Genomic DNA, 15,257 nt, shown 5'->3' on the forward strand with positions numbered 1-15,257 from the left:
AAAATATTAGTTGCTGAGGTGCTGTAGTTTTTGAGAAATGAGTAAAACAATGTCATGAAAATACGTTTTTACATGCTAACAAAATTTTCTTCCATGACATTGTTTGACTTATTTTTCAAAACCTACAGCTTTCAGGGAAGCTTTCTACTATCATCATTTTCAAACTGTGTAAGTTTAATGTAAATCTGTGGACATTGTGTTTTTTGTCCTACTACAAAAAGTACATAGACCCTTTAAACCCAAATTAGAAAGTATGAAGTATGGTAAAAAATAAATAAGTTTGAGAAAGCAGTTTAGATGATTCAACAATTACTGTGGTCCAGTGATTGGACTACAGGGCTTGCAACCACCAGGTTGCAGGTACAATTCCTACCAACCTAACAGCTGCTTTCACAATGACTAGAATAAGTCTAGCATGTTGAGTTACTGAAGCACACTTTCTTGATGCGTGCAACTCATAATCAAAGACCGTAAACCAATGTTTTTATGACATAATGAGATTGCCCGTTGACAGCTTGTATCCCCTTTTGTGAGTTTGCCGAGTTCCCATGATGGGAAGATCATCTAAACACACAAACAAACAACTAAACAATATTTACCATAACCGAGGGTTCGTTCCGTTTGGTTGACTGACCATTCACCCCAGCCGACTTGATTGATGACAGCGACGCGGAACTGATAGATACGATCTGGACGTAGCCCAGTCACTATAACATCGGCAACTACACAAAGAAAATAAATTAACATAAAACAATAATATTATATTAAATAATGATAGTGGCTTCTTGTAAAGCGTGCATATTCCTCACTCAAGGAACTTTAACGTACAGTATTTTCACTTACGGTATTGTGGAGCTTAGAAGTACATGAATGAGACCCAAAGGACCATTCATAACAGTCAATGTTAAAAAAAAGTAAACTGAAAATCGAAATTCATAAGAAGGAAATAAAATACCATGCTGGTCCAGATCATCATCTGGCGCATAGCAGGTCTGTGCGCCGTCACTGAACAATTAACTCAAATAGGCCATAAGGGTCTTAAGGGTCGTATCAAACTAAAAACTGTTGTACAATATTTTATGTGCTTGCCAAATTCATCAGCTAAAAAGAGCAAACAACAAGCTTCATTTTGACATCTTACACACTTGTATGATGTTTGGTTCAAAAGTTATGACCTTTTGAAAAATAGAATAATGTATGCCACAATCTGAAAAAAACCCATACTATGGGGAAACAGCCCGTTTAATAGAAACATCAACTATTGATGTCTAGGGGATGAACAAAAAGTACATGTTTTATTCGCCTGTATCAATCAAAAACAAGGTTTTTTTTTCAGAAAATGTAAAAATATAAACCCTAAAGAAGCATAAACCCACATAAAAAGAGATACACAAAAATTCACCCTCCCATCACTGAACAGCCCTTCACTGGAAAGCGGGTTGTGCGACAAGTGACTAATTTTTGTAGAGCCTGTCACATTATCTCCTTCCAGCACAAATAACAAAACATTTTATAATTTTGAATTTTGTGATGTTTTTTTTTTTGAAGAAACAGTGAGGCTAGATCATAGAGTTATATATACGAACTAGAGGGGCGCACTGGTGATGCTGCTTGCACAAACGCGACGGGACCGCAAGGAGACACGCGCGCGCCATTCTGTATGCGCTGTACGATGCCTGTTTTGTCAACTTAGAAAATGGCCGCCTGCGCGCATGCCGAGTCGCGTATATAGGCCAGTGCGCCCTGTACGTAGTTCTTATATACAACACTATGGGTTAGATGGAAACAATAGTCGGGTACCCTTTTCTGAAATAATGCTTTGAACTATTATCATTATTACTTAAACACGGAACCATGCGAGGGTGGGAGGTATATGTAACTTACTCATAGGTCTATAGAAGGAGTTGCAGGACTCTTCCGATTCGTCAGCGCCATCGACGCAGTCGCTGAATTTATCACAGACATAGGCTAGAGGGATACAGGGATTGACTCCGCCATCCCTCACAGGACATTTAAAGCCTCCTGGGCAATCATCGTCAGGATCTGTGGGCAAACCATCAATCGATCAGGGGATACAGTAGGCGAAAAAAAGTGGCTAAGCACAACAAAAGTATGCCTACCAGATTAAGATTACCACCAAAACGCTACGGACAGAAACGCGGGATAAAAACTGAAAGATTTGTACGTAACCACATTACTTCAAGATGAAATGTTTTCGTAAAATGCTTTATACATGTACTATCGAAGGCTGTTGTTGGTTTCGAACCAAGTTTTTATTGCCAATAATTTTAAGAGTGATTACGAAGCGTACATCTTCCCTTTAAAGCCATTGGACCCTTTCGGTTCAGAAAAAAAAAATAAAGTTCACAGATTTACAAATAACTTACAGGGTTTACAGAAGGCAATGGTGAAAGACTTCTCTTGAAATATTATTCCATGAAATGCTTTACTTTTTGAGAAAACAGCAAAACAATATAAATTCTCGTTAACGAGAATTACGGATTTATTTTAAACACATGTCATGACACGGCGAAACGCGCGGAAACAAGGGTTGGTTTTTCCATTGTTTTCTCTCGACTCCGATGACCGATTGAGCCTAAATTTTCACAGGTTTGTTAATTGATATATAAGTTGTGGTACACAAAGTGTGGGCCTTGGGCAACATTGTTTACCGAAAGGGCCCAATGGCTTTAAAGCAAAATAAAGTGACTAAGCAAAACAAAAGTGACTAAGCGTAACAGAATAAGGCTACCAACTAAAACACTATTCCACATGTTCAATCTGTGACAGGTGTCCAGCTCATTTCTGCAAAGCAGACAATCATTTACGCATCTCTTTAAAAATGGGCTCAGGCCTCAATCTCATAATAACAATGATTAAAGTTATACGATGGTGCTTTATCTTCGGGCGTCTCAAAGCCCTTAAATCATTATTTATTTCCAGACGACCGGTTTTTGAAGTTTTTGAATAATGATAGCCATTTACACTGCCGTTTTGAATTTATCAATACCAGGGGTTAAGGGCGAGCAGAGAGTGATCACCCCTGGTAAGGAGGTTAGGATATTGCAGACTTACTGCAGTTAATTTCATCACTGTTATCCAGGCAGTCCATCAGCCCATCACATCTACGCTCCTTCTCCACGCACAGTCTACCACACTGGAACTCTGTCGGCTGACAAACTGTGAAACAAAAATAATAATAATAATAATAATAGACAATTTCTATACAGCGCTTTTCACGCCTGAGGGTGTCTCAAAGCGCTTTCGACATTACTACCCCTAGTCACTGGGCCTTAAATCATTCCTTCGACCATCTCAGCTCCCCGGGGAGTATACAGCCTGTGCGCAATATATGCGCTACTCGGCTAAACCAATCACAAGAACCATCTCTGCCCTCACAGGTACCCATTTACCCCTGGGTGGAGAGAAGCAATTATAGTAAAGTGTCTTGCTCAGGGACACAAGTGTCACGACCGGGATTCGAACCCACACTCTGCTGAACAGAAGCATCAGAGCTTGAGTTTGGAAAAGCACGAAAGAGAAAGTCAGGGGGGGGGGCTGATACTGTACGTCATGGAGGCAATTGCCTCAATGCTCCTTGTTCATTGCCCTGGTGCCCCTTGAAATATTCCAGTAGACCTTTAGATTAGCCCCTTATAGAGGTGCCCTTTAGTGAGGAAGTATCAATTTTAAGTATAGATTGTTTTCAAGTACTGTACATTAGATAACAAACTAATTCTCTGTGGTTTGTGAACAAATGTTACCCCAAGCACAGTGAACTTCTCCCATGGTTTCTCCAGAACCAAATTCTTAACAAGGTAAACTATTCGCTTGTTGAAATTCATCAAATTTGATTTAAAAAAAAAAAAAAAAAAGAGAATGAAGTTAGGCTAAAAAAATTTGAAGCAAAATATTTAAACTATCAAAATTTTAGTTATTTATCATAATAAAATTGGACAGCATGCATTCGTAATTTAAAAAAACTTCTTCTACATGAAGATAAACCTGCAGCCGATTTCACGAAACGCTAGGATTAATCCTTATCTCGAGTTAGGACGAGTAAGTAGTCCTAACTTAGGATTAATCTTAAGTTTTTCATGTTACAGTGCAAGCCTGGGACTCGTCATAATTTTTAAGATTAAAGGAACACATTGCCTTGGATCGGTCGAGTTGGTCTTTGAAAAGCGTTCTGTAACCGTTTGTTGTAAAATGTATATGGTTAGAAAGATATTGTAAAAGTAGAATACAATGATCTACACAAATATGCCTCGAAATTGCGTGGTTTTCTTTTTACCCTGTCGACTAACACGGTCGGCCATTTGTGACCCGCTCTGACGGAATGAGGAATGTCTAGTAAAGTTTCATTTCGTGTAATTTGACACCGAACATAATCATAACAAACAATTAATGAAAAATATTGAATTTTTTAATTTTTTTATTACTACACTTTTAGGTTGCCTAAATCTTGATTAAACTTACTATGGTCTTACCTTTTCGTCAAAAGATTACTAAAGATGTAAAAACAGACGATTTCTGAGCCATGTTCTTGACGTAATTATCCAAAAATGTTCCAAATCCCACGGGACAGACAGCGAACATTCATTGAAAACACCAAATTTGGCGAGTGTCGCAAAACTTTTCACACAACTTGCATAGCGCCACCAAGAGTACCATTGGAAAGCCAAAGATTAGAGGTGTCTAAATATAGCCACCAAAAACATGTGTCAACACTGAAAGGGGTTCAAAGGTCACCAAAGGCAAACCCTGTTTTATCAGCGACGACATCTCTCATTCATAAATCCGCGTCGCGAGATTTAGTATGGCTCACAGACCGAGGCGTTGTTTATCCATGCAGCGTGAGAGTCCGATCACCCGACCCGGTCTTGTTGCCATAGCTAGTTGCAGCGCTGGTAATACGACAATGTACACACGAACACTGCGCGGGTACCATGCACAAACTTTGCTACACGTACGACGTATGGAACAGTGGAATGTTTATCGAACGTTGGGAAAACAGTGTCTAATTTCCATCATTGTTTTGTGGTTTTTCAAGGTTGAATTGTTCCAAACCAAAATAATTCTGAATGTTAAAGGAATAATCTTTCAGTTAAACTTCATGCTGGGTAAGAAATTTCGCTAAAATCATGAGAAACATGCACGGGGAAATTGCGAATGTTCCCGGGTCTTCAAGCCGAGTATACCCGTGGGGGTTGATGCTATGCGCTGAGTGACAGCTGTCTTTACAATGTTTTGACTTGACGGAACAAAACTCGCATTTCAAGTTGGAAATATCAACGCAAATTGCTCTAAAATTTCAGGTAAACATTGTCAAACTTATTGGTGAAATTGTCTACACATTATAATCTAACTTCTCGTTGAGTTGTTTGTTCATTTTGGTAATTTTGTTTGCCTGACTACGGGGGGTTAAAAATTGATGTTTTCATTATCGTAAACAAAAATATTAATATTATTTTAATGAGTGTGTGAGACGTCGCGTTTTTTCAAATTAATTTTTATGGAGTTTGTGTTTTCCAAAACGGGTCGTAAAATTAAGGGTCAAGGGCGTCGAAAATTCCACATTGGTTCAGACAGGAAGGTCGTATGATCTTGATTTTTATTTCATTTAAAATATTAAGATTTGCTTGTTTGGAATATTATGAAATATGCAAATGTGAAATTCACTAGACAATCCTCATTTCGTTAGAGCGGGTCACATTTATGGGAGTAAAAATGTTGACTCCCATTAATGGCCGACCATTTATGGGAGTCAAAATGTTGACTCCCACAAATGGCCGACCGTGATAGTTCGCGTCGTAAAAGGAAAACCATGCAATTTCGAGTGATACTTGTGTGGATCATTATATTCTACTTTTAAAACATCTTTCTAACCAATGCATTTCATAACAAACGGTTTCAAACGCTTTTAATAGACCAACTCGTCCGATCCGCGGCAACGTGTTCGTTTAATCCTAAGTTAGGAAGAGTTTGGTGGAATCGACGACAGCGGTGCAACTTGATGATTATTACTCACGGTCTTGAAACTCTTGGTACTGCTGGTTCGGTTGACCGAAAACTCCGTACGCAACAACGTAACCCAAGATCCTTAGATATTCTGGGTAATCTGCGCCGACCTCGACGGGGTCATCGAAGGTGACCTTTATGGTGGTTGAGGTCGTCTCCAGCGCCTGAATATTCGTGGGCTTCTTCATTGTATCTGGACCGGATATAGAAACAAATCAGACCCCTAGCCTTTGATGTCTAAAGGTCTAATAGCGCCCTCGCTTGTGGTTAAAGAAAGAGTGCAGGAATGCATACATTTCTCCATATCCATTGTTTGACCTTAGCAATGAAGCCATCATGTAAGGGGTCAAGTTATAGTGATCAGGGATCAATTTCATAGCACTGCTAAGCACAACAATTTGCTTAGCATGAAATTTCTTCCTTGATAAAAACAGGATTACCAACAGAATTTCCATGTGATATTCAGGATAAGCAAACAACAGCTGAATACCAGTAACAAGCAGTATGCAACAAATTGAAATTTGGTTGGTAATCACGTATTATCAAAGAAGAAATTTCATGCTAAGCAAATTTGTCTGCTTAGCAGCTCTATGAAAATGGGCCCTGATTTGTGACACCACACTTTGGTGAGCAACTATTAAATATTGATTTTCACTTTAAAATTAATCTTAGCTCTTTGCAAAATCAATCCTGTTCCACCAAAGCTATGATTATTTGCGCTGCCAAGTATGTCTCTTAATTTACTGTTTTAAAAGAAAATCAAACTGTGTGATTACAAATATATTTGTTTTTGTTCTAAATTTAATTCCTTTCCGTACGACTTTACTCATTAACTGTATTTTGTTTTTATAATATTGTTACCCTCCCCAGGGGTGTGTTCCAGTTTGGAATAAAACATAATACAATACAATACAATACAATTAAACCCCTCTATGTCCCAACTCTCTCAATCATGTTAATAAACAGCTCTATTTTTTACACAGGTGAGAACAGAATGTGAGATGCTTACAAAATTTAAATGAGTTTGCAGGGTCAAGCATACATGTAAAAGTTCAATAAATACTCAGTTCAACTTACATGCTCGTTCAAACTGTATGCGATGAAGAGCATTGCCGTACTTGTTTCTACCCTGGCATTGGTATGGCAAGAAGTCATTCACTCCTGTATCAACCTATGAGAAGTACATGTTAAACAATAATATCAAGTTATTAATGGATGATATTGTTGCACCCAAAAAGTTGCTCACTGCAATGGCGTCTGTTACAATGTAGTTTCCTATTGCAATGTTTAGATATGTAAATTTTCCATTTTTATCTTTGTAATGGACAATAAATTAAATTAAATTGCAATGCAAGATTCTCACTTCAATCAAAATTTTCCCATCTTTTGTCAACAGCAATCCACAATATTACTTAAGTAGTGACATTCACTCGGAACCCAGGGCTAATTCATATAGTACACCAAATCTTTGTCATCGAAGTTGCAAGAGAATAAGGACAAATGAAAGAAAAAACACAATTTTTTGCACAAATTTGTTTGCTTTCAGATGCCTAAAAAGGGCATCAGGCCTGAAGTCTTTTAATATTTGAGTGAGAAATTACCTCTTTTTAAAAACTATACATTACTTCAGAGGGAGCTGTTTCAATGTTTTATACTATCACCAGCTCTCCATTGCTTGTTATCAAGTCAATTTTTATGCTAGTATATATTTTCACTATTTACCAATGTGTCCAGTGCCTTTAAATGCTCCTACTAATTTCATTGTCTAGAACTTACATAGAGAGTGCTTGAACCGTTTCTGAAGTCGTAGATGGTGGCATTTCCAGCGACGTCACCGACCGTGCCGTAAAGCGGTTGGCTATTGACGTACCACCTGACTGAGGGTATGGGAAAACCATACCAGTGACACGTCATGTTGATCTGGCGACCAACCCATGAGTATACTTTACCGGGCGTATAATCTAGGTTGATGATGGGTGCGTCTGGAAATAAGAAAGGGTACAAAAAGTAAAGTCTGCCAAAAGCAATTATGGTTTCTCAGGCCGCTGTTTATATCCAGTTTCCTTGGCTTTAAAGGAACACGTTGCCTTGGATCGGACGAGTTGGTCTATAAAAAGTGTTTGAAACCATTTGTTATGAAATGCATATGGCCGGTTAGAAAGATGTTTTAAAAGTACGTCACGAACTAACACAGTCGGCCATTTATGGGAGTCAACCATTTATGGGAGTCAAAAATTTGACTCCCATAAATGGCCGACTGTGTTAGTCGACGAGGTAAAAGGAAAACCGTGCAATTTTGAGTGATACTTGTGTGGATCATTATATTCTACTTTTAAAACATCTTTCTAATCATATGCATTTCATAACAACCGGTTTCAAATGCTTTTAAAAGACCAACTCGACCGATCCAAGGCAACGTGTTCCTTTAAAGGGAAGGTTCACTATTGGTAATTATCAAAGACCAGTCTTCTCACTTAATGTATCTCAACATATGTATAAAATAAAAAACCTGTGAAAATTTGAACTCAATTGGTCATTGGAGTGTCATTGGAATAAAAGACTTCTAGCTAGAAGTCTTTTACTATTTTAGTGAGAAATTGCCTCTTTTTCAAAAACTACGTTTCTTCAGAGGGAGTCGTTTCCCACAATGTTTTATACTACCAACAGCTCTCCAATGCTAGAACCCAAGTAAGTTTTTTAAGTTAATATTTGTTTTGAGTAATTACCAAACGTGTACATTCCCTTTAACAACTGAAAATATTTGTATTCCCTCTGGCTAGAATGCCAGTCTATCGCAGAATACTCCCCAGCTCTCGCCGGTACCCACTTGTCAGTTTGTACTCCGGGATTCAGTGAAGCAATTATGATAAAGTGCCTTGCTCTAGGACACAAGTGTTGCAAATGACCAGGCCAGGATTTAAACCCACATTCTGTGAATTACATAAATTGAGTCCAATGATGGTTAAAGGAACACGTTGCCTTGGATCGGTCGAGTTGGTGTTTGCAAAGCGTTCTGTAACCATTTGTGATAAAAATGCATGTGGATAGGAAGATGTTGTAAAAGTAGAATACAATGATCTACACAAATATGCCTCAAAATTGCGTCGTTTTCTTTTTACCTCGTTGACTAACACGGTCGGCCATTTATGGGAGTCAAACATTCTTTTTATAGACCAACTCGTCCGATCCAAGGCAACGTGTTCCTTTAAGTGTCTTGCTTAAAGACAGTGGACACTATTGGTAATTGTCAAAGACTAGCCTTTACAGTTGGTGTATCTCAACATATATGCATAAAATAACAAACCTGTGAAAATTTGAGCTCAATCGGTCATAGTTGCGAGATAATAATGAAAAAAGAAACACCCTTGTCACACGAAGTTGTGTGCGTTTAGATGGTTGATTTTGAGACCTCAAGTTCTAAACTTGAGGTCTCGAAATCGAATTCGTGGAAAATTAGTTCTTTCTCCAAAACTATGGCACTTCAGAGGGAGCTGTTTCTCACAATGTTTTATACCACCAACCTCTCCCCATTACTTGTCACCAAGAAAGGTTTTATGCTAATAATTATTTTGAGTAATTACCAATAGTGTCCACTGCCTTTAAGGACAATAGTGTCAAGACCGGGTCTCAAACCCACACTATGCCGATCAGAAACACCAGAGCTTGAAACTGATGCTCTTAACCGCTAGGCTATGACACGCCACATGGGATTTTAGTTTGGTTTGCATGATCCCTCAGCCATGATACACCATAATTCTCTTAAGCACACACAAATTAGGTTTGCAGAAACAAGTTAACATCCAAAATGCCATAAAATGTGTCTTGTTGTTTTCACTTAGCAGAAATAATTGCTAAGCACAATCTGCTTCACAAATTGAGTGAGGAAACCAGCCACAACAATCGTAAATTTGGCTGGTAATCTATTTCTGCTAAACAATAAAATTCTGTGCTTAGCAAGTTTTGTTGTGCCTACGGGCCTAAATCAGAAACACCAGTGTAAATTATAAAGTCACCTTCAAAATCACAGGCATACAACTTACATCTGACATTCAGCATGCTGTCGACTGCTGCGTACCCGCCGTTGTTTCTGGCAAAGCAAGTGTAGGGTCCTTCGTCCCCTCGGTGAATCCCATCAATAGTGAGTGAGATACTTCCTGGGTTGCCAGTCCCCGATCCTGACTCGTCTTGTATGGTGATTCTGGAGTCAACCTAACATGGTTTAAAGGGAAGGTACACGTTTAGTAATTATCAAAGACCAGTCTTCTCACTTACTGTATCTGAACGTATGCATAAAATAACCAACCTGTGAAAATTTGAGCTCAATCGGTCGTCGAAGTTGCGAGATAATAATGAAAGAAAAAACACCCTTGTCACACGAAGTTGTGCGCTTTCAGATGCTTGATTTTGACACCTCAAATTCTAAATCTGAGGTCTCATTATTATTATTATTATCTTTAAATCCATGTACATTGTAAGTTTAATGTAAATATGTGGACATTGTGTTTTGTGTCATACAAAAAGTACCCGAACCCTTTAATCATCACTTATCTGTATGTATATGAAAATATAAAGTGAAAGAAAACAAACAAACAAACAAACAAACAAACAAACAAACTAACCTGTACACCCATCGGCAGCCACTTCTCAAACCGCTTCCACTGCAGTACAAGATGCTCCTGATCTCCTCGTTGGATATCGCAGAAGAACATCACCGTCTGTCCTTCCTCTCTCTCCAACGTCACCGCCCTGGTTGGCGTCGGCGGGATATCAACAGTCAGCTCCCCATCTCGTCGATCAAACCCCGCTTCGTTCTCGACGTGACACGTGTATCGTTTCTCATCATCTTCTTGGAGGTCGGTGATCATCAATCGCCGCCCTTCTTCTTGGACGATGTATTTGACTCCGTCGTTGAGTTCGACGGTGCCGTCGAACCATGTGTATTCGGGCTGCGGCTCTCCGATGGCCTCGCAGGTGAAGAACGCACTGGTTCCTTCGGTGGCGTTCTTGTTGATCGGTGGGTAGCTTATCCTTGGTTTGACTGTTCAACGTGGGAAACAGAGTTCGTCAAGTGAGATAAACATGAATGTGCTTACTCTCTTTAAAGGCACTGGACACCCAAAATGCCATTCTACGTGTACCGTTTGTAGCTGGTATCCTGCTGATTTTCGTTCAGCAGAAAGGAAATGTCTAAGCTCTTTAAGCAGCTTTATGAAAATGGGACCATGTTTCAATTGATTGTTGTTGAACTGAGGACTGCACAACTGATTAGCTTTACTTAGGTCGACTTGGTGGAAAGACGGTGTTCTGGGTGCACGGCAAAGTGCAGAGTCGGAGGCACTCGTCGGAGAGGTGGTTCGTGGGGGCCAGCGGCGCTCCGCCTCCCACGAGTGTTACACTCGTCGGAGAGGTGGCTCATGGGGGCCAGCGGCGCTCCGTCTCCCACGAGCGTTACACTCGTCGGAGAGGTGGCTCATGGGGGCCAGCGGCGCTCCGTCTCCAACGAGCGTTACACTCGTCGGAGAGGTGGCTCGTGGGGGCCAGCGGCGCTCCGTCTCCCACGAGCGTTACACTCGTCGGAGAGGGTGCTCGTGGGGGCCGCCTAATACATGTACAGCTATAGACCTTTTGGCTAATACCATTGCGCAAGCGCAAACTGTTGAATGAGGTGCATTGTGTGATAGCTATGGATCAAATTTGATAACCAGTTAGACCACAGGTCACCTAATTCCAAACCTTACGCACGCGCCCAAGTATTTGCGAAAAAAGGTCTATAATCAGAGTCCAACAGTTTTGGTCTTGAGTTACTGACTGGTGTTGGGCTCACTATCTATTTACTGTCAAAATACAAACTTGTTAAGGCTGTTTTCTTATTTACAAACTCGTTTTATAATTGTTAACTGTCTGGTTTACCTTGTTTATTTGTTTACAAAATTGTGAACTTGTTAACAAACTTGTTTACCATTAGTAATTATTGCGAAACTTTGTCATCTCATGTGCTTGTTTACATGTAATTGTCTACAAAGTGTTTACCCTTTTACAAGGTTTGTTTAAAACTTCTTTATGAACTTGTTTACAAACTTGTTTACCTTGAACGTCAGCAAAGATCCGAAGGTTCTCGGAGGCGCCAACATTTGGGACAGTCCCCTGGCAAATATAATCCCCTTCGTCATCTAAAGTGACGTTATCGATCGTCAAGCCATACATTGGAGTGATTAGAAAGCGCCCTCCTGTGACAGAAAAAAAACAAAAAACATTGTTACACGTTAACTATCGTTATCTTAAGCATGAAACCAAGATGCCTCTCACGGTGTCAAGATTCTCTATTGAGTGATACTTCAAGGAGGCAACAAAGGCGATTGTCTTGGTGCCCTTGAAATGTTCCAGTAGAAATTTACAATTTCCTCATAGGATGCCCTTTACCAAGGAGAAAATGCCTTGGTGCCCTCGCCGGTTAAAAAAACGAAGCAAAGAGCAGGGATGCCAGGGACTTTTTTCTTCAGAGCCTGAAAAAAAATGTGCTGCGAAGGAAAGGAGGCCAACCCCCCCCCCCCCCCCCCCCAGACGCCAAACAATACAAAAAAAAACATAACAGCGATCTTTTTTATAAAACAGAAAATTCTGACGGCAAGTTGGCGGCACATATATTTTCTCAGGCCAGATGAAATACGGAGCGCTGAAATCTGTTTTCAATAAAATATATTTTCTCCGGCCAGATGAAATACGGAGCGCCGGAAATCTGTTTTCAATAAATATATTTTCTCCGGTCTAATGAAATACGGAGCGCCGGAAAAATTTGGGGAAAATTTTTAAAAGCAGGAATTCTGGCAATGACCGAAAAACCGGCATCCCTGATAGAGGCATGTGTCATACATGTTTAGTCGTCCACAAAATCCAAAGTAAACTTTCCTTATCATAAGGAAAGTTTACTTTGCATTGTGTTGCGACTAAACATCTAAGTTTTGAAATGAAACTAACCATTCAGAATGGGTCCGTTGGGACCCAACCAGTCTACAATGGTGTCCGGATCTCCTTCCATAGTGCAATCCAAGTTACCAGCTTCATGATAGATCAACACTTGCTGCTTCTCAGCTGCCTCAAAGGGGAACGACACTTGCTCTGATAGAAGAAACAAACACACACACAAACAATATTAATTTTGATGGGTTTTGGGCTGTTGTGGCAAAGCAGTCCTGGGGATGTGGAATTAAGTTTTGTCACTTACAGAATGTGGGTTGGAATCCTGGCCTGGTCACTCAAGCGTCGCACTTGTGTCCTTGAGCAAGGCACTTAATTTCTTATTAATTACTACATTGTATAAGAAAAAGGAACTAAAATGAGGGTACCAAATTTTTTTTTAAATGAGAAGCTATTCTAACTGTAGGCATTGATGGTGATGGACTTACTGCTCCGTGAGCCTGGCAGTCACACCCTCCCTTGCAGCTCTCAATGATGTTGTTGATTACGGACCGATTCGAACCCACAACCTTTGCATTGCTAGAGCAGGGCCCAATATCATGGCTCTGCTTACCGCCGAATTCCGCGCTTACGATCACGATTCCCTGCTTCCGTTAGCGCCGATTCTGTGCTTACAGTAAGCAGAGTCATGAAATTGAGCCCAGATGTCTTACCACTAGACCACTGAAACTAGAGCCCCAATGCTAAAGGCAGTTTAAATCCTAGCAGCGAGTGCCACAAATTTAATGGATGTTAATTTTTGCACTACAAGTTTTCCTAGACGTACAAAACATGAATAGCAAACACTGGTCGTGGCCGAGCGGATAAGAGCACCTAACTCAGGGTCTGGTATTTCTGATCAGCAGAGTGTGGGTTCGAGTCCCAGTCGTGACACTTGTGTCCTTTAGCAAGACAATACTATTTATTCTAATTGCTGCGTCCTTCGGATGGAACATAAAGCTGAAGGTCCCAGTACATGCAGTACATGTAATGTATAATGCACATAAAAGAGCCCAGTGCACTTATCGTAAAGAGAAGGGGATCACCCTGGTGTTCCATGTTTGATTGGCAGCATATTGCACCACAGCACCTTGTAAACCATTTCATGGTGGTATTAGGTCTCATTCTTCAAAACGTAGCTCCACATACCTTGCAGGAAATAATACTGAGCGCATTGATACACGCCTAGAGGTGTGATGGACTCAGCATCACCGTTAGCCTGGCAATCATACCCTCCCTCCCAGCTCTCAATGATGCTGTTAATTACGGATTACATGTACTGTATTATTATTATTACTTACTGAAGACATTGATGTTGATGGACTCAGCATCACCATTAGCCTGGCAATCATACCCTCCCGCCCAGCTCTCTATGATGTTGTTAATCTGAAGACGAGTGACTTTCTGAGCTGTCTCTGGATCGGTTGAATGAACTACGTACATGTCCAGAGAGCCACCTGTTTACAAAGAGAACAATATTTTATTTATTTTATTTATGTCATCTTTAACGAGGGTAAACTACGATCAGCGCCGAGCACTGCTTTCCATGGAGGCCCTCAGTTCAAAAAATGTATAACAAACATAACATATTTACAAAATTTTTCAAAAAAGGAAAGACACCATGGTCTCCTGCTTATGAGTAGGTACATGTACTGTAGGCCTGGGTAACCTTATTCTGGTAAGCATTTAAAAATACTATTTTATGTACAAAATTAGACTGGGTATCCTACTTATTTTTGCTTCTGTTTTTTTTTAAAGCTCAGCTTTCTGAAAATGGGCCCTTGGCAGTACAAAACTTACCTCCTCCGTATGTTCCGATGGGCTGATTGTAAGGATTAATCCACTGTGGTTGTTCACCCGTTTGGGAGTTTAGGTTGGTACAAGTTACAGATGCACTGGCCCCTTCAGCAACGTTGAATGTAGCATAGATTGGCACTATCCTCAAGGCACCATCTGAAAGTTCCACAAATTACAAAAACAAAAGACTTCATTCAACTTGGAATTAACATTACTTAATGTACTTTGTCATCCTTTATGAAGTGACATTAATGTGAACAGTATGAATAATGTTTCACATCCGAATAACACAGTAGGTTCTCCTCTGTTTTTCTTTTCTTCTTCAAAACTGTACGACATTTGGGACCCATTTATTTCTAACTGAAGGTCTTCATAATTTTTTCATGTAGATTGTACATACACTGTACTTGGTGTTTATCATGGTTTTAAAAGCTCTGCTTCACAGTCTCCAGAGCATTCTATTCATGGTTTTCACTTCATGTTTT

At 40.0% G+C, this 15,257-nt stretch overlaps 1 protein-coding gene across 5 annotated transcripts in view; it reads right to left on the reverse strand.

Annotated features, from left to right (window-relative positions):
• The window catches only part of LOC117301422 (fasciclin-2-like), a 35,757-nt gene that overhangs the window by 16,806 nt on the left and 3,694 nt on the right, over positions 1–15,257 (reverse strand). For all 5 annotated transcript variants that reach the window (XM_033785401.1, XM_033785399.1, XM_033785398.1 and 2 more), the window contains exons 2-13: positions 14,776–14,928; positions 14,277–14,432; positions 12,997–13,137; positions 12,108–12,248; positions 10,641–11,059; positions 10,062–10,230; positions 7,798–8,003; positions 7,099–7,192; positions 6,032–6,214; positions 3,076–3,180; positions 1,885–2,043; positions 600–722 (exon numbers count right to left, since the gene is read on the reverse strand). In XM_033785401.1, the coding sequence (XP_033641292.1) occupies positions 600–722; positions 1,885–2,043; positions 3,076–3,180; positions 6,032–6,214; positions 7,099–7,192; positions 7,798–8,003; positions 10,062–10,230; positions 10,641–11,059; positions 12,108–12,248; positions 12,997–13,137; positions 14,277–14,432; positions 14,776–14,928 (2,049 nt within the window). The remainder of the gene's footprint in view (positions 1–599; positions 723–1,884; positions 2,044–3,075; positions 3,181–6,031; positions 6,215–7,098; positions 7,193–7,797; positions 8,004–10,061; positions 10,231–10,640; positions 11,060–12,107; positions 12,249–12,996; positions 13,138–14,276; positions 14,433–14,775; positions 14,929–15,257) is intronic.

Source organism: Asterias rubens, chromosome 17 (genome assembly GCF_902459465.1).
Source record: "Asterias rubens chromosome 17, eAstRub1.3, whole genome shotgun sequence".
In the NCBI taxonomy this organism is placed as follows: Eukaryota; Metazoa; Echinodermata; class Asteroidea; order Forcipulatida; family Asteriidae; genus Asterias; species Asterias rubens.